This window comes from Dermacentor andersoni, chromosome 2 (genome assembly GCF_023375885.2).
Source record: "Dermacentor andersoni chromosome 2, qqDerAnde1_hic_scaffold, whole genome shotgun sequence".
NCBI lineage: Eukaryota > Metazoa > Arthropoda > Arachnida > Ixodida > Ixodidae > Dermacentor > Dermacentor andersoni.
This window is the reverse complement of record NC_092815.1, coordinates 177,089,682-177,109,950: the sequence shown is the minus strand read 5'-3', so window position 1 is coordinate 177,109,950 and position 20,269 is coordinate 177,089,682. Positions and strand designations below refer to the sequence as shown.

General features: G+C 45.0%; 1 protein-coding gene across 1 annotated transcript in view; it reads left to right on the top strand.

Annotated features, from left to right (window-relative positions):
* The window catches only part of Polr2A (RNA polymerase II subunit RpII215), a 65,628-nt gene that overhangs the window by 32,174 nt on the left and 13,185 nt on the right, over positions 1-20,269 (top strand). Inside the window, exons 14-20 of the mRNA XM_050187190.3 lie at positions 234-444; positions 7,141-7,285; positions 8,154-8,259; positions 12,782-12,987; positions 16,310-16,534; positions 17,533-17,880; positions 19,727-19,831. Coding sequence (XP_050043147.1) covers positions 234-444; positions 7,141-7,285; positions 8,154-8,259; positions 12,782-12,987; positions 16,310-16,534; positions 17,533-17,880; positions 19,727-19,831 — 1,346 coding nt within the window. The remainder of the gene's footprint in view (positions 1-233; positions 445-7,140; positions 7,286-8,153; positions 8,260-12,781; positions 12,988-16,309; positions 16,535-17,532; positions 17,881-19,726; positions 19,832-20,269) is intronic.

The window sequence follows — 20,269 nt, the reverse complement described above, 5'->3', positions numbered from 1 at the left end:
CCAGTAAAGAAATGAAAACAAGACAAACATTTTGGATTAGCACTCCTTTAAGTAAAAAGTGCTCTTCTGATCTGATGCTAGTGGTCCAAGACAAGACAAACATTTTGGGTTAGCACTCCTTTTAAGTAAAGGTGCTCTACTGATCTGACGCTAGGGGTCCAGGTCGGCAGATCTGGCTATTTGTTCAGGAACAATGGCCAAGGTGTGCTTTTGCACGTGTGCTTTGTCTGCAGGTTACATCCAGCGTCGTCTGATCAAAGCTATGGAGAGCGTGATGATCGCCTATGACGGCACGGTGCGAAACAGCAACGGCCAGGTGATCCAGTTGCGTTACGGAGAGGATGGCCTCGATGGAGGCACCGTAGAATTCCAGAGCATGCCCACCCTCAAGCCTTCCAACAAATCTTTTGAGAAGAAGTTCCGCTTTGACACTTGTAATGAGCGGTAAGTTCTCTTGTTTCCTGCCAGTGTTCGTTAATTAAATGTACAGTGCTTTCTGCTGTCAATGGCAAAATTCTACATGCAAAATTGCCCATTCTCAAAGGCAATAGATTAAAAAAAATTTGCTGCAGGCTTTGCAGCTATCAAGATACATTTAGCCTAGTCTGGCGAGAATTTGGAGTTATTTTTCTGATAATGTTGTTTGATATGCTTCTGAGTTAAGGGAGGACATGGTGCTCAGAGCTACCTTGGTTATAATTAGACCAAATTTAATTAAAGTGAAGTCTTAATTCAGGTTTTTTAGGTGATTTAAAAAATGCAATTGTTTTTTTGATAAAGTAAATCATTATGGAGGTACTCCCTGTCGGTCCCTGTGTGGGAGATACAGGCTGACGCGCATCTTGCAGGACCTTTAATAATGTTTATCCATTCCAATAACTAAAAGTCTGTTACTATTGTTTGTTGAAACAATAGATAAAAAAAGAAATTGAGCAGAAAGCTATGATAATACATGAGAGGATGGCAGAATGTTTAAGGAGTGAAATGCTGCAAGCAATTATTATATCCAACAGCAATTGTCAATTTAGCAGCTCATAAAAGTTCAGCATGTACAGTACGGCTACCAGGGAACAAAAACAAAAGCAAACAAAAAAGTAATAGGAAAAAAAAAAGAATCTATTTCCAGCACTTCAAGCTTTATAAATTTAGCTTCAAATAGCAGGCTGAGCAAAATGCTTGTTTAGAGAAAATTTGGAACGACACGTAAATCTTGATTTATTCGAAGTACGTACATGTTACCAGTTTTAACAGGCTAGTATGCCCCTGGCACTTGTCCCAGTATGTATGCTGCAGTGTGAAATGTTCATTATCGAAAAAAATAATTTTAGAAAATCATTTAAGGTCAGTTGTCGATTACTGATTATTGGCGCTCTGCATTTCGCACGCACTGAGATGGTTCACAAGGAACGGGTTGCGCATTTAGCCGCTGCGCATGTGTGGCGAACTCTGCACCAATGTGGCGTCAGCACAGATTGCGCATGACTGTCTTTATGGCGAGACCGTAGTCACGTTCACCTTCGCCCGCTGTCGTACTGCCACCACACAACTTGCGCTTCACACAAGTGCAAGTTGTGTTACTCGAGGCGGTGCTTGGCACGAGTGGCCAACCATCGTTAGCATCTTCCGAAGCTACTGTGTACTTTGAATAGTTTAATACCCTGTGTTTATTCGTCTGTTTGCCAAATTTATGTCTTTGTAGCACACTGAAATTGACGTTGTTTCGTGCTGCCCGAGTTTTGCACTCCCGACTGGCCCGAGCAGACAATGTCAGAAATCCACCAATGGCATGGCGTGCTTACGGTTAGATGTCCGAGTTGACGAATGGAATTGTACATCGGAAAAGATTTTCGCTGGATTTTTCTTCATGCTCATTCAACACTTGGAGCAGCAGTGGCATGAAAACTAAACAAGAAGAGCGGCTCTTCCAAACAAGACCAAGATGGGTGCGATCAGAAGCATATAATGGCAGCCGCATGTCGCGGAGAAAGGCCCTTCTTTGCACATTCATCGGTAGAAGTACAGCTCGCCAACATGATATAAAGCGCCATTATGACTAAAATATTGATGCGTGGAAATTTCCAAGATCATGCATTAGTTGCTGTAGAATCCAAAAGTAACATTTTCAAAAAACAAATTTTCCACGAATTTTTTGTTCTTTAAGACTTGTGTCCCCCATTAAAAGCGAACTCCGGAATTTTTTTAACCATACAGTAAAAGCTCGTTAATTCGAATTCCGCGGGGATGCTATGAAAATTCGAATTATACAAAATTCGAACTAATGAAAGTCAGAGAAAAAAAATCGCTCGGTGAAGGCGCGTATATAGTCTGACGTGGCGTGAGCACGTGCGCACACGCTACGTCACGTTGGCGTGAAAAACGTCTATACTTCGAAGCTCTGGCGCAGCCAACGTAGCCGGACGCAGCCAGTGCGGTCCGACGCGCCCGACGTCGAGATGGTTCTTGCTCCATCCGCGCGTTCGTCGCGCTGACTGGGGCGGAGAAAAAAGTCTCCGTCTCGCGCGAAATGCGAAGCATCGATTGCGATAGAAAATTAGTAGATAGCTATACGAAGTAAGGATAATAGTTTTATCGGCCGTATAAACTTGTAAGCTTTTGCTTACTAACTAAATTAACAAGCACTGTGTCACGCGCACAGGTAAGCATAAACGCATCTCGCTCGATGACCGCGGAAACTCGCTGAAAAACGCTGGAGTGAGGGCACGCAGCAGTAGCAGCGAGTGAATTGACGTTCGTACAGCCCTCGCTTTAACGCGAACGAAACGTAGAAAGCACATCGCATATGAAGCTACCGGCAATACGCGCACTCTGCAAACGTCGCAGATCGCTTTGAAGACGAGGCCCACGCGGGCGCGCACTTTGGCCACGTCACAGATCGCTTTCAAGATGCGGCGGCCGCCTCAGCCGCCGAAGATCCTCCCCCGGTCCCTCCATCGCCTCACCCCCCTGCCTCGCGCGCGACAAGAGAGGGCGCGCTCCGCCCCACCTTCCCCTCTGGCGCACGCGAGATTGAGCCGCGTTCGCCGGCTCACCCTCACACGCTCGTACGCAAAGAACATGGCGCGCGGCGAGGGTGTTATCGTCCTTGCCGCTGATCGAAAAAGCAAAGCTGCGCGACCCGCGCGGCGACGCCAGCGTGCTCCCGCGCACTAGCACTCTCCCCATCCACGATGATGCGGAGTTCGAATTATCGGTGGCGGTGCGGATTTCAGTGTGAATTAGCGGGATGTGTTACATATTGCTTTCAATACATTGTGGGACGGACCGCGGCGACTAATTCGAATTATCCGAAATTTCGAATTAACCCTTTCGCTGTCGGACCTTTCTGGCCGTGACGCCCCCCCAGTGTCGGCTTGGTTTCAGGGAACGAGCATAACAGGGAATGAACATAGCAATTTATTTTTGATTATGACTGGTATACAAACAACATAGTCACTGCAATATGCACATTTCAGTGTTCTGCAGCTGTTAGTAAACATCATCATCATCATCAGCCTGACTATAACATCCGTTCAACATCCGAATCTGACGATGCGGAACTCCCCTCTTCCTAGCATGAGACTGTCCGAGTCCGAATCCGAACTCGGCTCGTATTCTGAATCGGAATTGAGCCACCGCTCCAATGAGCGGACGAAGGTCCGCGCGCTCAGCCATCCGAAAGTAACCGCGCGCAGGGAGGATGCGCTTTCAGTCGCCCGCACAACGGAGAGAAATGGGACGTTGCGTGATCAAGAAGACAGAGGGAGATGGAAAAAGGCTAAAACAAAGTTCGAAGTGCTTTACGTTTACTGCTGCAAGTAGGAAGCGAGGGTGCGGCGAGAGAGCGAAAGCAGCAATTGAGTCACTCTTTTCGGAGAGGCAACGGCGCGGCGCGTGTCTCTCAACTTGATGCGCCGTAGCAGACACACCAACAGAATAAAAATAAAAACCTTCAAACCCGCGGAGATGGCAGAACAATCCTTGAACCCATAACCACATGCGCGCGACGCATGATACAGCGAACGCGGAGCCACCGCGCCACTCGGCAAAGAGAGAGGGGCGAGTGGCAGTCGCACCGTACTCTTGACTAACACAGGTCGAGGCGAAAATACGAACTTGTAGAAAGAGTCAACAGATGGAGGGGCCAGTTCAGGAGCGCCAGCTTTGCGCTCAGGCGCGAAATTTTGAACACACGATAGAGAATGTACCGGTACGTCGGTGACACTGTGGGGGGGGAAGCGCGAAGACATACCAGTACGTCCGTGACAGCGAAAGGGTTAACGAGTAGTGAATTAACGAGCTTTTACTGTACTAGGTTAGTGTCATTTTCAAATGGCATTGACAGTCCTGTCACTGGAAGGGTGGTTCAGTTTGCTTAGAAACGGCAATAACGGCAATTAACAATAAATGAGGTGCTGAAACCAATATGGGGTAGCTTCTTCGTGTGACATTACAATGAGGTGATGACGTCAGATCCTACACCACCTTAATGTAAACACACAGAGTGCATGCTAAACATGAAGTAGACATGGTAATGAAAAAAAAAAAAAAAAACGAAGCTAACAATGTCTTCTGATGACAATGGAAGCTTTTTCGGATCTTTCAAACTAGACAGCGTCTATTTCAGCGGCGGTATGAGCACTGAAGGATCGCCACTTCATTTTGACTTGCCGCCGCGGCGCAAGACAGTTGACATGCCCAAGCTCAATGCATTGTGCTGTGGCCAGACAGAGAGAACCACCGGTTATCACCTCTGTCAAAACAATGATTGTCGTCTGCTGTCTCATAGAAAAAGGAGCCAGCTTCATCATTTTCGGGCGAAGTGGCAGTTTAGTCTCTAAGCTAGAGAGAGGGAGAGATACGTTTTAATGATACGCTGAAGATGTTAGCCTAGCTGTTTGCCTTACGTCACAAATACAGAGTGGCCAGTAATATGTCATACATTCGTGGACATGAGTTGGGAACACGCAACGAATGTTTAAAATTCATTTTCAGGAAGACTAAATGACCTGTAGTCGTATATATAATTTGGCACAAATGATGCGAGTGCGAAAGAGAATGTATATGCAAAATTTTATTGAGGTTAGTGGACATAGAAAATTGTCAGAGTTGCACTTTAGGTTGAATACAAGTTGAATATCAGTTGTGAGACAGCACTCGTTTCATCGCTTCATTTTCTCAGTCCTTTATGAGCTGGTGTTTGCATTTCAGACTACGAATTTAATCAAGCTAGCCAAACATGGAGTCTCATGCCTTTTGTTGCCTTTCAGTAGCTGGATCATTTGTTGATTGTCTTTAGCTGGAGTCAAAAGCTGTAGCCAGGAGCTTTAAGGTGTCCTGTAACATTTCATAGAAAGCTTGTTGTACGAAGGCGATGCGGTGATCACAATTCGGCGATTTCATGCACTTTGTGCAATAATGGGTATGATGTCCTCCCGTGCCGCTCTGATCATTGGTTAAAAATGTAACGTGCAATTTATGCTCAAGTGATATTTCAACTAATACAAAAAAAAAAGTTGCCACATTACGTGTTACAGCCATTTTATTATTGCCCAATTACCAGACGGCCATGTAGAAGGTATTGTAACCATGGAAACGATGGCATCAGATACCTGCCGAGCACATTGTGTGCCAACCTCTGCTTTACAGAAGCTGTTGTAACCATAAAAACGACGGCACGGCCTTCGAGATAAGGCTGCACACTTAGCGGCATGCAGACGTCTTCTACATGACATCAATACCCTACCGCTATTGGGCGCTGCAGTTTTCTGCTGTGGGAGAGGGAAATGGGGCCTCCAGAGCTGTGGGAATTGGAGTTGATCACTTTTGCTTCTAGTAGTTGTATTTTGAAGTTTCTGCGACTGATAACTTGGGTTCGTGTGCATTATGGTACAGTAAAACCTTGATAATTTGATGTCGGGTTTATTTGAGAATTCTGTTAATTCGTAGATTTTCTGCAGTCCCGTAATTTGCAGTGTAAATTATACTGGATGACCTGAAAAGCCTGCGTGCATCCATCTGGATAATTTGCAGTTTCTGGTTGTGGCCTCCGAGACCAGTATGCTGTGATGCGCTTCCGGCTTCACATATCTTGGACGAATTGTCAGAAATATGGAGGCCATGACGTGTTGCCAGCTCTTTCAATTGCTTCTACCTAGTGATGTTGATAGCTTCTTGCGCTTGCAGTACATAAATGCATAGCCTTCGAGATTGGATCTGAGAGAGCCGTTGCTGGAAGTACGGTTCGGATACTGCTGATTGACCATGTGATTGATTTCATTACATGGGCACTGATAGTCCGTACAGGTGTGCGAAGTGTGCCCACTATGGGTGTGTTCTGTGCGTACAATTCCTGACTGCGTGAAAGATCTCGACCACATATGTGTTTCCACTAGTGTACGAAGACGGGGACGGGAGTGACGGACTAGGCCGACTAAGCTTCACCGACTACTTCAACATACAAGCAGACGTGCAGACATCATAATGTGGAAGATCGAAGTCACCAACAGGGTGCCAATAGACAGTGGCTGGGTCAATAATGAGCCCACTTGTGTGCCCGCTTTAGCAATGATTACCAAGTCTCTCAATGCCGTCCGCAGCTTTGTTTAGTGTAGTGGTGGTGACTGTGAGATGCTGCGCATAGTTAGTGGCTCGAGATCACGAGTGGTATCCTCGTGCAATCACTTTCGTGAGACTGGTGTGGTGCCAAGCTTGTTATCTTCGTACAGTGCCAAGAGTTCTGTTGGCCATATACTTTGATGCGTCCAATGTTTTCACGAAAATGGAATGATTTCTGAAAGTGATTGCCCAAGAATACACCACGATCTTTGGTGCAGTGAACACGCTGCACCAAGCAATCCCATATGATAATTTGGAGTAGTCTTGCCACACAGAAGATAAAGGTGACATCTTTGTGTCATGCAGTTATACCCATCTTTTTCTACTTTTTTCCCTTCTTTTCGGGTAATTGAAGATCCGCTTCATTTCTCGCGATCTGGCAGACTTCAAAATAATGAGGGTCTTCCTGTAATTTCTTTTGCTCTCGCTTTTTTGACATGCTCAGGATAGTCCTAGGGCAAAAATGGTGGGCTTTAAAATGTGTTGCAGTGCCTTTTAAAACAGTGATTGTTGCTTTGTTTCCAGGTACCTGCGTAAGGTGTTCACTGAGGACGTGGTGCGTGAACTCATGGGCAGCGCCACAGCTGTCTCTGAGCTGGAGAAGGAGTGGGAACGGCTCAGGAAGGACCGTGAGATATTGCGAACCATCTTCCCTACAGGTGACAGCAAGGTGAGTGGCCTGCCTTCTCTAGAAATGGGAGCCTGGTGGCATGACATGTCCTGTTATCAGAAGCACATGCTTTGACTCAAACTTGATAAAATGTCGGCATAACGGGCGGGACAGACAGAATGGAAAGATTGTGCATTTGTTTTGTTTGTCCTGTCCTATGCGCTGTTACTCCAACTAGCTATGGCATGTACCAACCAGCCCAAACCAGCACTCTTTTGTAGATTCATTTTGCATCGTGAAAAAAGGCAAAAAATATATTTTCTATAACTTCTTTTCTATCTGATTTCGCAATATCTTCACTGAAAACCATGCTAAAGTGCTTGAGAATATTTGTTGTATCAGCCAAGGTGGCAAGATACTTGGTAGAAATCACGAAAGGCGCTTTTCAAGCCACGATATCTCCAGAACGGTGCATATGAATGCTACCATCATAAAGGGAATGTTATTGGGGTTCACCACAGGAGTCAGGCGCATGCATGCTGACTAGTCAAATTCTAATTAAAGTTCTAATTATTCAACAAAGGCCAATTTTGGGATTGAAATAACGAAAGTTTGGGCCCATATAAAGGCATGGGCACTGGCTGGGAGCTTCAGTCGGAATCAAATTAACCGGAAAATTGAATTACCCGGAGTTAATTTAGTGGAAGTCTACTGTATTCTTGAAGCAGAATTAATGAATGCAGCCCAACTTATTTTTCTATCTGGTGTACCTTTAAATGCGGTAATTTGATATTGATCTTGAATTGCTGGAGTGCCAGTGTTTGCTTTATGGGAAAATTTGGGCAGCAGCTTGCGCACTGATGTGCACTTCAGTTCGTGAGGCTGTGCTAGGTTTCCTTACGGGCGGGTTTCGATGCTGTGAATGCAGGTTGTGCTACCGTGCAACCTCCAGAGGATGCTCTGGAATGCTCAGAAGATTTTCCGGGTGAACCTGCGAGCGCCCACAGACTTGTCTCCTCTCAGGGTAGTTCAAGGTGAGAGTTTGTGTCATACCCGTAGGGCAAACTTCGCATCACTTCTGCTGCTTAAGCAGGAGCTGCACGACTACTGGCGTGCCATGTTGATGTCCTTAACCAAGCGCCAGGTGGTGCTGCTGCCTTTCTCTTTTGGAAAGCTTATTCCGGCACTTTTGCAGTGTCAGCTGGGACAGTTTGATTTAAAAATGTGAGGCTTTCCTCGTGAACCAAGCAGTGCCCAGCTAGGCTGCAGGTTGCAATAGCGTGTGCTCGTGGAAACGAAATGTCATGAACTTTCGTCAGAACGGAACATTCGCAGTTCTGTGCACGCCTCGTTTTACTTCTGAGGCTGGCATAAAGTGGGGATCCCTTTTGCTCAACTTTGTTTCTTTCTCATCGCCCAGCGGTCACAGCTGGCCGATCCCACATGATAATGGGGGTGAAGCGCTGGTCGAACCACTGATGAAGCATGAAAATGAATAGCAACATGGCACTGGAATAGACTTGTTACATTATCCAGGGCCTGCATATGGTGCTCGTGTTCAAAGTGCAGGCAGACTTAAAAATTCTATGTTCAGGAGTGCAGTTGATGTCACATGTCCATGGGGTCTGAGAAAAAGCTAAATTTTCTGTAGCCTGGGTACAGGGCCTGGTATTTCGAACAGACAGGCCGCCAGACAGACAGGCTGCCATTGGAATATGAACCTGGCAACGTTTAACGCAAGAACATTATCTAGTGAGGCGAGTCTAGCAGTGCTATTGGAAGAATTAGAGGGCAGTAAATGGGATATAATAGGGCTCAGTGAAGTTAGGAGGCCAAAAGAAGCATATACAGTGTTAAGGAGCGGGCACGTCCTGTGCTACCGGGGCTTAGCGGAGAGACGAGAACTAGGAGTCGGATTCCTGATTAATAAGAATATAGCTGGTAACATACAGGAATTCTATAGCATTAACGAGAGGGTGGCATGTCTTGTTGTGAAACTTAATAAGAGGTACAAAATGAAGGTTGTACAGGTCTACGCCCCTACATCCAGTCATGATGACCAGGAAGTCGAAAGCTTCTACGAAGACGTGGAATCGGCGATGGGTAGAGTGAAAACAAAATACACTATACTGATGGGCGATTTCAATGCCAAGGTAGGCAAGAAGCATGCTGGAGACAAGGCAGTGGGGGAATATGGCATAGGCACTAGGAATAGCAGGGGGGAGGTATTAGTAGAGTTTGCAGAACAGAATAATATGAGGATAATGAATACCTTCTTCCGCAAGCGGAATAACCGAAAGTGGACATGGAGGAGCCCGAACGGCGAGACTAGAAATGAAATAGATTTCATACTCTGCGCTAACCCTGGCATCATACAAGATGTGGACGTGCTCGGTAAGGTGCGCTGCAGTGACCACAGGATGGTAAGAACTCGAATTAGCCTAGACCTGAGGAGGGAACGGAGGAAACTGGTACATAAGAAGCCGATCAATGAGTTAGCGCTAAGAGGGAAAATAGAGGAATTCCAGATCAAGCTACAGAACAGGTATTCGGCTTTAAGCCACGAAGAGGATCTTAGTGTTGAAGCAATGAACGACAATCTTGTGGGCATCATTAAGGAGTGTGCAATAGAAGTCGGTGGTAACTCCGTTAGACAGGATACCAGTAAGCTATCGCAGGAGACGAAAGATCTGATCAAGAAACGCCAATGTATGAAAGCCTCTAACCCTACAGCTAGAATAGAACTGGCAGAACTTTCGAAGTTAATCAACAAGCGTAAGACAGCTGACATAAGGAAGTATAACATGAATAGAATTGAACAAGCTCTCAGGAACGGAGGAAGCCTAAAAGCAGTGAAGAAGAAACTAGGAATTGGCAAGAATCAGATGTATGCGCTAAGAGACAAAGCCGGCAATATCATTACTAATATGGATGAGATAGTTCAAGTGGCTGAGGAGTTCTATAGAGATTTATACAGTACGAGTGGCACCCACGATGATAATGGAAGAGAGAATAATCTAGAGGAATTCGATATCCCAGAAGTAACGCCGGAAGAAGTAAAGAAAGCCTTGGGAGCTATGCAAAGGGGGAAGGCAGCTGGGGAGGATCAGGTAACAGCAGATTTGCTGAAGGATGGTGGGCAGATTGTTCTAGAAAAACTGGCCAGCCTCTATACGCAATGCCTCAAGACCTCGAGCGTACCGGAATCTTGGAAGAACGCTAACATAATCCTAATCCATAAGAAAGGCGACGCCAAAGACTTGAAAAATTATAGACCGATCAGCTTACTGTCCGTTGCCTACAAAGTATTTACTAAGGTAATTGCAAATAGAATCCGGAACACCTTAGACTTCCGTCAACCAAAGGACCAGGCAGGATTCCGTAAAGGCTACTCAACAATAGATCATATTCACACTATCAATCAGGTGATAGAGAAATGTGCGGAATATAACCAACCATTATATATAGCTTTCATTGATTACGAGAAAGCGTTTGATTCAGTCGAAACCTCAGCAGTCATGGAGGCATTGCGGAATCAGGGTGTAGACGAGCCGTACGTAAAAATACTGAAAGATATCTATAGCGGCTCCACAGCCACTGTACTCCTCCATAAAGAAAGCAACAAAATCCCAATAAAGAAAGGCGTCAGGCAGGGAGATACGATCTGTCCAATGCTATTCACAGCGTGTTTACAGGAGGTATTCAGAGACCTGGATTGGGAAGAATTGGGGATAAGAGTAAATGGAGAATACCTTAGTAACTTGCGCTTCGCTGATGATATTGCCTTGCTTAGTAACTCAGGGGACCAACTGCAATGCATGCTCACTGATCTGGAGAGGCAGAGCAGAAGGGTGGGACTAAAAATGAATCTGCAGAAAACTAAAGTAATGTTTAACAGTCTCGGAAGGGAACAGCAGTTTACGATAGGTAGCGAGGCACTGGAAGTGGTAAGAGAATACATCTACTTAGGACAGGTAGTGACTGCTGATCCAGATCATGAGAGTGAAATAATCAGAAGAATAAGAATGGGCTGGGGTGCGTTTGGCAGGCATTCGCAGATCATGAACAGCAGGTTGCCATTATCCCTCAAGAGAAAAGTGTATAACAGCTGTGTCTTACCAGTACTCACGTACGGGGCAGAAACCTGGAGGCTTACGAAAAGGGTTCTACTTAAATTGAGGACGACGCAACGAGCTATGGAAAGAAAAATGATAGGTGTAACGTTAAGGGATAAGAAAAGAGCAGATTGGGTGAGGGAACAAACGCGCGTTAATGACATCTTAGTTGAAATCAAGAAAAAGAAATGGGCATGGGCAGGACATGTAATGAGGAGGGAAGATAACCGATGGTCATTAAGGGTTACGGACTGGATTCCGAGGGAAGGGAAGCGTAGCAGGGGGCGACAGAAAGTTAGGTGGGCAGATGAGATTAGGAAGTTTGGAGGGTCAACATGGCCACAATTAGTACATGACCGGGGTAGTTGGAGAAGTATGGGAGAGGCCTTTGCCCTGCAGTGGGCGTAATCAGGCTGATGATGATGATGATGATGATGATTTCGAACAGCTAGCACTACGTGTGAGCAACATAGCATTGTACGGTTTTAATTGGATACAGTCACAATCTAGTCATAAATTCAATGTTTTCCTCAGATTCACAACTGTGAACAGCTGTATCCCACACGTGTAGCTTAGTGTGTGCTTACCTTTCAAAGCCTAACATATTTACTTGCGTAATGAGCATACATTTTTCCAGAAAAACTTGCACAATGTTGGGCGGGGGGGAGGGGGGATCACAATGCGACAAAAAATTTTGAGCCATTTTGTTTTTGTCGTAGCCACCTCAAAAATTTGAATACGTGGTACAATTTGGCAACTGATATGGCATCCAACATGCCAGTGCACAGGCATCCGAGCTGACAGTGCGGCACAGCAAAGCGCCTCGGTTTGGGCTGCCATTCCGGCACACAGGACGGCATATCGGACTTCAAATCGTACCGTGCGTCTCCTACTTTTATGGCATGCCAATCGTCCGATCCAGCGCTAAGGCACAGCAAAACACCTTGTTTTCGGCTGCCATTCTGGCATGTCTGATGTCGTATCACAAACTGAATTCTACCTTGCGTCTTCTACTTTTGTCACGTGCCATGTATCCGATCCGATGCTACAGCACAACAAGGTGCCTTGGTTTTCGCACGTTGAACGCCGTGTTGGAGGCCAAATCGATGTTCGGGGTTCAATCATTATGCGAGGAGCAGAAAAAACACTTTTTAATTGGAAACGTGGGTTGTGCGTTCATTATGCCAGTAAATACAGTACTGGCAATTTGAACACGTTCTTATCATTACATGAAGGCTGTTAATACAGTTGATCATCAATGTAGCAAACAAGCATGCCATAACATATCGGACAACTGTATTCGTTATATCGAGGCTTGACTGCGAACTTGCCAGTAGCACAGCAAAGTGGGGTGTTGCTGTGTCTTCTTCTGGCCCTTCGCCTGGGTTTGTTTCTGTGCCTCAAGGCTTGACTGGTGATTCGGTACACTGGCATGGTGCAGGTGTCGAGGAGCTGGTGAAGAAACTAGTCATTGTGCCCGGTGAGGACCACTTGAGCATCCAGGCCAACGAGAACGCCACATTCCTGTTCCGTGCACTGTTGCGGGCCACTCTGTGCTCCAAGCGCGTGGCCGAGGAGTTCCGACTCTCCACGGAATCCTTCGAGTGGCTGCTGGGCGAGATTGAGACCCGCTTCCACCAGTCACAGGTACGTGGGCAGCGACATGATTGCTTTGCAGTGGCTGCGAGCCAATGTTCCAGTACAACTTTTTCACTTTGCGTAGTCTGTCGGTACAGTCATACCTCGATATGGCCCTGTGGTCACGGCAGTGAAGAATAAAACATTGCTAAGGGCGTAAGTTTGGAAGTTGACTCTCTTTTGGCGAAACTTGTGCCCAGAGAAAACAAGAAGTGCTATAAAAAAAAGTACAAAGTTAGCGTTGAGCGCAGTTGTTGGTTGTCAAAATCTGGTCAGTGGGACAATACATTACCCATTGTACATTCCAGCTTAATAGCTGCTGCTTGTGCAGGTTCCAGAATGTACACCACTATTTGTGTCTTGCATACACTCTTATTGGACAAAATTCTTTCACTACAGAATCAACACTCGTGAAAGTTTCTATATATGTGGGTGCACCATGTGCCAAGTGATCACTTTGTAACAGTGGTTAGCCGAAGAAAAATGGTCACTGGAAAAATATTAAGAATGTATGCGTGTCAGTATAATCAAAACGATATTTTCTTTATGTCAAATAGCCGAGTCTTAAGAGGGGAGTGCCTGTCACAATTTGACAAGCAGTTGACAGTTTAGAAACGTAGGGTCATTATACAGTTATTACTAAAATTTTGAAAAGAAAAGCACTAGCTCTAACATTGGTAAATATGGCTTCACAGTAAAGCAAAATTTAACAACTTGTTGGATATAGTTAAGTAAATATGGCATGTTTCTATTGAATATCAGCTTGTAATGGATATGCTGTACTTACATGTGTAAAGCCTACTGTCATTTTTCATATGTTTTTCCGGGTGTGAGCCTTTCACGAGGCACGCTTATGTCTACTCATTGAAACCTTCAACTGCGCTCGGACTGCTTTGCAGAATAACGTAACCACTAGCAGCCTATTGCAAACACCCTTTTATTCAATCATTGCCATTGCTTCCACTGCCCCCGTCTTTTGATGAGTTAGACTGATCAGCGCTCTCCCAAACTTGGTTGACCTTCCTGTTGTCCATTGATGTTTGATATTCTTGTCACATTGAAGCTCTTGACGGGTCTCCAACGAAACCGCACCCCACGCTTTGAGAATTCACATGCACAATTGTTGCTGCGATGCCCTCTTAATGTGCCCAATAACACAATGCATCTCAACCTGCTGGACAACACGCATTGAAGTGTACTTGATCAATGCCGCATGATGGTGGTAGGGATCTGGCGAGATAAGGTTGCTAGGATACCGTTGTCGGCACGTCAGTAACTAGTGCCATTTTAGTAGCAGCTTGCAGAAAATAACCAGCATGTGCGCTGGGTTTTCCAAGTTGCAATGGCACACTTGTGCCATCTCGGAGCCCACGCATGCTGATGTGGCTGTGACGCTTAGTGAAACTGTCTTTTTTTTTCCACATTCTTGCTCTCCAGAGTGGGAGCGCGAACTTAACACAAGGGCAGCCCTTATGTGAGGAAATGTAGTACACTTATAATCAATGTTGAATATAACAGGTATTCTTTGAGGGTGTGTGAATACCGAATAGTAGGTTCCAAACCGAACATTGCACCAAATCAAGAAGAAGAAAGAAAAAGCTGAATATTGAATACAGCAAAATTCACAAGTGCTTATAAATTTTACACAAGAAAATACGGAGCCGCACATGCTCAGGAGTCTTTTAGCATTGCATAACGAGAATGTAGCAAGCTATCAGTAGCTTACCGTATTTACTTGAATCTAGGCCGGCCCCGATTCTAAGCTGACCCCCGAATGTCTGACGCCAGAAAAAATAAAAAAACTTACCTCTAATGTTGGCTGAACAAAAAAGTGAGGACAGCGTTCACAAAATGAAAACGGCATTATTTAATAAAAACATGCTGAGCTCATTCTACGTTATCATTGTGTTGTCATCGATCTTGCGCGCGGACATGTGCAAGCTCGCGTCCACGTACCCATGCATGCATAGACAGTGCAGCACGGCTCGCACGCATCGAAACGCAGCGAGATCTCAGTGAACAGCTTATCTCAGTTATTGCGCGCTTATTTTCCTTATCGTTGTCATCTCATTGCGGCACACTCGAAAAGACAGAAGGGGTTTCCCAGCTTCACAGCAGGTCGGTTATTGTAAGGCCAGTCTGCGTGAAAGAGAAAAGGATCAAGCTTCTCATGAGTCGATCACCGTTCCGTGCATAGCTTGTGCTGACAGTAAAGAACAGGTGCTGTCCACCACGGGTGTGGAAGTGTCATGGCTAGTCGCATGCATTTGTGGGAATGGTGAATGACCATAAGGGAGAGCGAGCATTGCGCAAATCAGCATGGTTTGCCACCTGTCAAAGATTGTGAAATCTGGATAGTCGCGGTAAGTTTGCGCAAGGCTCGCTCCCCCTTATGTTCATTCGCCAGTCCAGCAAATGCATGCAACTAGCCGTGACACTTATATGCCCGCGGTGTAATAGGTTGCTTGAAGCTACAACAAGAGACCAATGTGCGTCTACGAATGGTGTCGGGAATGAGAGGCCACCATGCGGTATGTCGCAAAGATAACTGCCATGAACGACTTTGTTGCCATCCCATGTGTGCACTTTCGTTTGCGAAGCAATTTGTCAGCTTTTCGAGCGTTGTGCGGCTGCTGCCAATAAATCTGCATTGATTTTGCACCAAACTGTAACTTTAGTTGCCAGTTAAGCCTAATGGCATACGCAGTGTGGCCATGATGAAAATATGCTGCTGGTCGATGTGGTAACGGGCCACAAGCTTTCGGTGAATGCTTGCCGCTGATATGTTCGTACAGGTGGCTCATCAGTGATTGGTGCTGAGATCCCGCATGTGTGTTAGATTGAAGATTAGATTCACGAATTGAAATATTCGAACATTCACTATTTGAATTGATTTGGTGATATTTGAGCATTCACACACCCCTAGTGATCTTTTGTTGGATGTGACGAAGTCACATCCAACAATGGGGTTAGGCTGGAGCAGAGTGGAGCTTCGTTACAATGAACTAATCTGCATAACAATGTAATTGTAGTTCCCCTTGAATTTCCCATATAAACACACGCATTTAACAATCCTGTTTTAACAAACCAGAAACCTTGCGGAGCAAAAAAATTTGTGTCTTGCCTAGCGAAAATTTTACCGTGCGAAACAGCCTAAACTCTGTGATAACTGGACTAACTTGGTGGTGCCTGTGGCAAGGAAACAGATTGCAGTGTTGTGGACCCAGGATGTAACTCTGAGCTCACATTTTGTGATCGTGTTTAGAGATGGCGTTCTTTGGAAATGTAAAGCAGTTGTTTGTTTGATTTTCTAATTTTTTGGGGGCTGCAGGGCCAGCCTGGTGAGATGGTGGGTGCCCTGGCCGCCCAGTCTCTGGGTGAGCCAGCTACCCAGATGACCCTGAACACTTTCCACTACGCCGGTGTGTCGGCCAAGAACGTCACACTAGGTGTGCCTCGTCTGAAAGAGATCATCAACATCTCCAAAAAGCCAAAGACACCCTCGCTCACTGTCTTCTTGACGGGTGCCGCTGCACGAGATGCTGAGAAGGCCAAGGTAACGTTTTCACTCCCTTGCTCGCCTGACCGCATTGTTTTGCAATGTATACATGCCTGAATCATTGCAAAGTTTACTTACTCAGGCTCATTATACAACTTTATGAATGTTGCATATAGGTTTAGAAAAAAAAAAAGGATCTGTTCGCAATAAAGTTATAACGGTGTTGTAAGATGAGGCAGCACAGTAGTGCAACAAATGCATGCAAGAAATTTTGCAGAAACTGCCGACAATGATTGTCAGTGTAAGCGAATAGCCAATTGCTTCTGGAAAGCTATTCATGTCATCGAGGGAATGATGCCCCAGTGTGTATACTTCAGTATGTATTCCAGTAATATCCAGTACATCAATATAAATGTCCCTTCAGATATTTTACAGACGTGACCTGCGTGTGTCGCTGGTACTTGGTTCACTGCTTGCTCACTTTGTTCAGTCAGGACATTCCAGTGGTTTGCACTCTTCAGTGCCCAGTGTTTCACATGCTAAGGCATCCAGAATCGTTTGGGTTTTCACTCATGCAACAGTTTTGGTGATTGCAAACTGACGAGTGCGGTGCGAAAAGAACATAAATTTAATAGGAAAGCCTGTGCACCCTTCCTTTTGAGGAGGCTGCACCTCCTGCTGGAGAATCAAAGTCACACATGTAAATACCTCTACATTAAATGCATTGCCTGCAATATCGCCAATTATGGCACATGACTCCCATAAAGCGTCCAAAGCAGAATGCGCAAAACTGCCATTGTAAGGAGGTTGCAAAGCAAAAAGAAAAAAAAGGATTAGAAGAAATAAAGGAGTTGGGGCTCCTGACATAAAAGTGATGCAGTCTCTCGAGTCCAGTATGGGAGAAGACAGGGAAGAAATGTCACTTGCAGCCAGACACTACCCAGATGGCACTTCAGAACTTTCAGTTAAAACCAGGATTTTTGATAAGGACGTGGTGAGGGGGCCCTTTATGTGTGGCAGCCTTGATGTGACAGATTTCCCTTGATTTTTCTCAGGACGTTCTGTGCCGATTGGAGCACACAACCCTGCGCAAGGTGACTGCCAACACAGCCATCTACTACGATCCTGACCCGCAGAACACGGTCATATCGGAGGACCAGGAGTTTGTAAACGTCTACTATGAGATGCCCGACTTCGACCCCACTCGCATATCGCCCTGGCTGCTCCGTGTGGAGCTAGACCGCAAGCGTATGACGGACAAGAAACTCACCATGGAGCAGATTGCCGAGAAGATTAACGCTGGTTTTGGTGATGACCTCAACTGCATCTTCAATGATGACAACGCCGAGAAGCTGGTCCTTCGTATACGAATCATGAACAGCGATGATGGCAAATTCCAAGATGTGAGTTGCACAGTTTCTTTGTTCCTCACCTCTATTTCCTTGTTACATGTTCTTTTCATTCCTATATCTTGTGACAGTACAGCCATAGTTCGGTAAGCTTCGTCGCACTACAGCCGTGTTATGCAGCGGAGCTTACTGAAATGATTGGGGTGAAGCAATTTGTTGTGCATTGAAGCATTTCTAAAGTAATAAAAGGGGCACTGTCATGGGGTCACTGCTAGTTCTTATGACTACTTGACAATATAGTACCCATACTGTACTGCCTTTTCGTGTACTTGGACAACACCAGCCACTAGGTGGAAACGTTTATATCTGCTAAGTGCCTAAAAGCAAGTAGCAAGCTTGACAGTGATTTTAGAACCTGCATCTAAAGTAGTTCAGTACCACCAGGATGCTTCATTGGTAAAGGGGATTAAAAATCTGGCTTTAGAATAGAAGAAGAAAGGTAAATTTAAACACCAATGAACTCAGATATGTCAACAACTAAAGCTGTTGAAGAGGCTCCTTCCAAGTTAGCACTGTGGAAAGGCTTTGATAAGCTCATCAACCAGCAGCAATTTTCACTTGCTTGTGGCAGCAATTTTCGCTGCCTCAAGTACAGGTTGAAAGATATGGGCATGATGAAATTTTGGGTCAGAAAGAACATCCATGTGAGTGGTAGCATGGTGCCCATTGTTGGCTCAGCTTGTGAAGAGATACCTGCCGATACCAGACACTAGTGTGTCAAGTGAGTAGCTCTTTTTGGTGTCTGAAGGAATTGCAACATGCAGGAGGGTGTCGTTGTCCCCCGCAAACATGTCAAGCAGCCGTCCTTCCTTCACAACATTTAACAGCTGCAGTTGTGATGCTGTCTAGCAAAAATATTGTAGTACTAGAAAATTTTATTGACCACGAAGCAAAATTTTTTTGTATGTTATTTGCTGTGCAATAAACTTGCTTATTCTTTTCGTACATCTGGTTGGTGCATAAAATTGAATTTCAGCAAAACCAGGAGTACTGTGTTTATTCGATTGTAACGCAAGATTTTTCATGACTGTCATTGCTTGAACTCGACCCCTCGCATTACATTCGAATAATGACACAATTCGCAATTTTATAATAAATATCCTAAGTTCTGCTATCTTTAGCATTACAATGGCAACCTGTACCTATACGTCTCGATTTATATCATAGACAAGTTGGCCAAACTCACAACTTCTTTTTGTTGGAATCAACGCGACTTTTGCTGTACTTGTGACTGGTGTTACGGTTACGGTGATGCAGTACCCATGGTCCTTCATGCTTCGACTCCTCTTATTTGGAATGTTATGGTAATGTTGCGGATTCAGTATGATCGAGAGACATGCATTTTAGTTCACTAAAATATTGCATGTTCGTTAGAATTCAGGATTGGATGGTACCCGAATCCCACACCCCAAATTTTTGAATATTGCCTTCTATTCTTGAAGGCCAGGCTTTTCTGTTCTGTGGGCATCGGAACTGGGTCACGGTCACTGAATATTGCTGTTATGTAATCCAGTCCAAATGTTTCTGCAGCTGTAGGAGGGGCAACCTGTGGCATTGTTTGTGCAAAGTGTGCGTTACATTAGAAGGAATTGCATTTTCTATTTCTGGCTGTGGAATATCAAGCAAACGTTATAATCGAGGACGCGTTAGCATCAAGTAAACACAGTAAATCGTTAATACAGGCAGCAATGTTAGTTACAAAATCCACATGTCAGGTAACAACGTAGTTTACCAGGAGACAAGTCATTAAAGTGTTACCCAAAGATGCATTAAAAGCATCAGAAAAGTAATGTATGAAATGCGTTGACATTTCCGTTCTTGTCCCCTTCATGCCCTCCAGGAGGAAGAACAAGTGGACAAGATGGAGGACGATGTCTTCCTTCGTTGCATTGAAGCCAACATGCTGAGTGACATGACTCTGCAAGGCATCGAAGCTATCACAAAGGTCAGTCCACATGAGCAAAAGTGGAAACCCCGTTTCAGCAGCTGTAACATGTGCTGCATGTCTCAGACTAACATGTGCACCATCACCATTCTGTGTACTATCTTAGATCATTGAACTCACTCGTGAGTCCACTCACTCATATTCTGACTCATAACCCCATTTTACTGTCTTGGGTTCACTCATGCTTATGCTCACGGGTGCATCTGAGGCTGGTTGAGTTAACGCTGATATATGGGTGGTGCGCGTGACTAGAAAAAGACAAGCGAAACATAATTGTAATGAAATTGGTTATAACAGACTAATGGATGTCCCAGAGTAATCTTAATTTTAGAAGTGTGCGAATACTCGAATATCACTGAGTCAAATTGAATGATAGAATAATATGATTCGTAAATTGAATATCTACTATTCGTTTTTTCGAGTATCCAATATAGACTC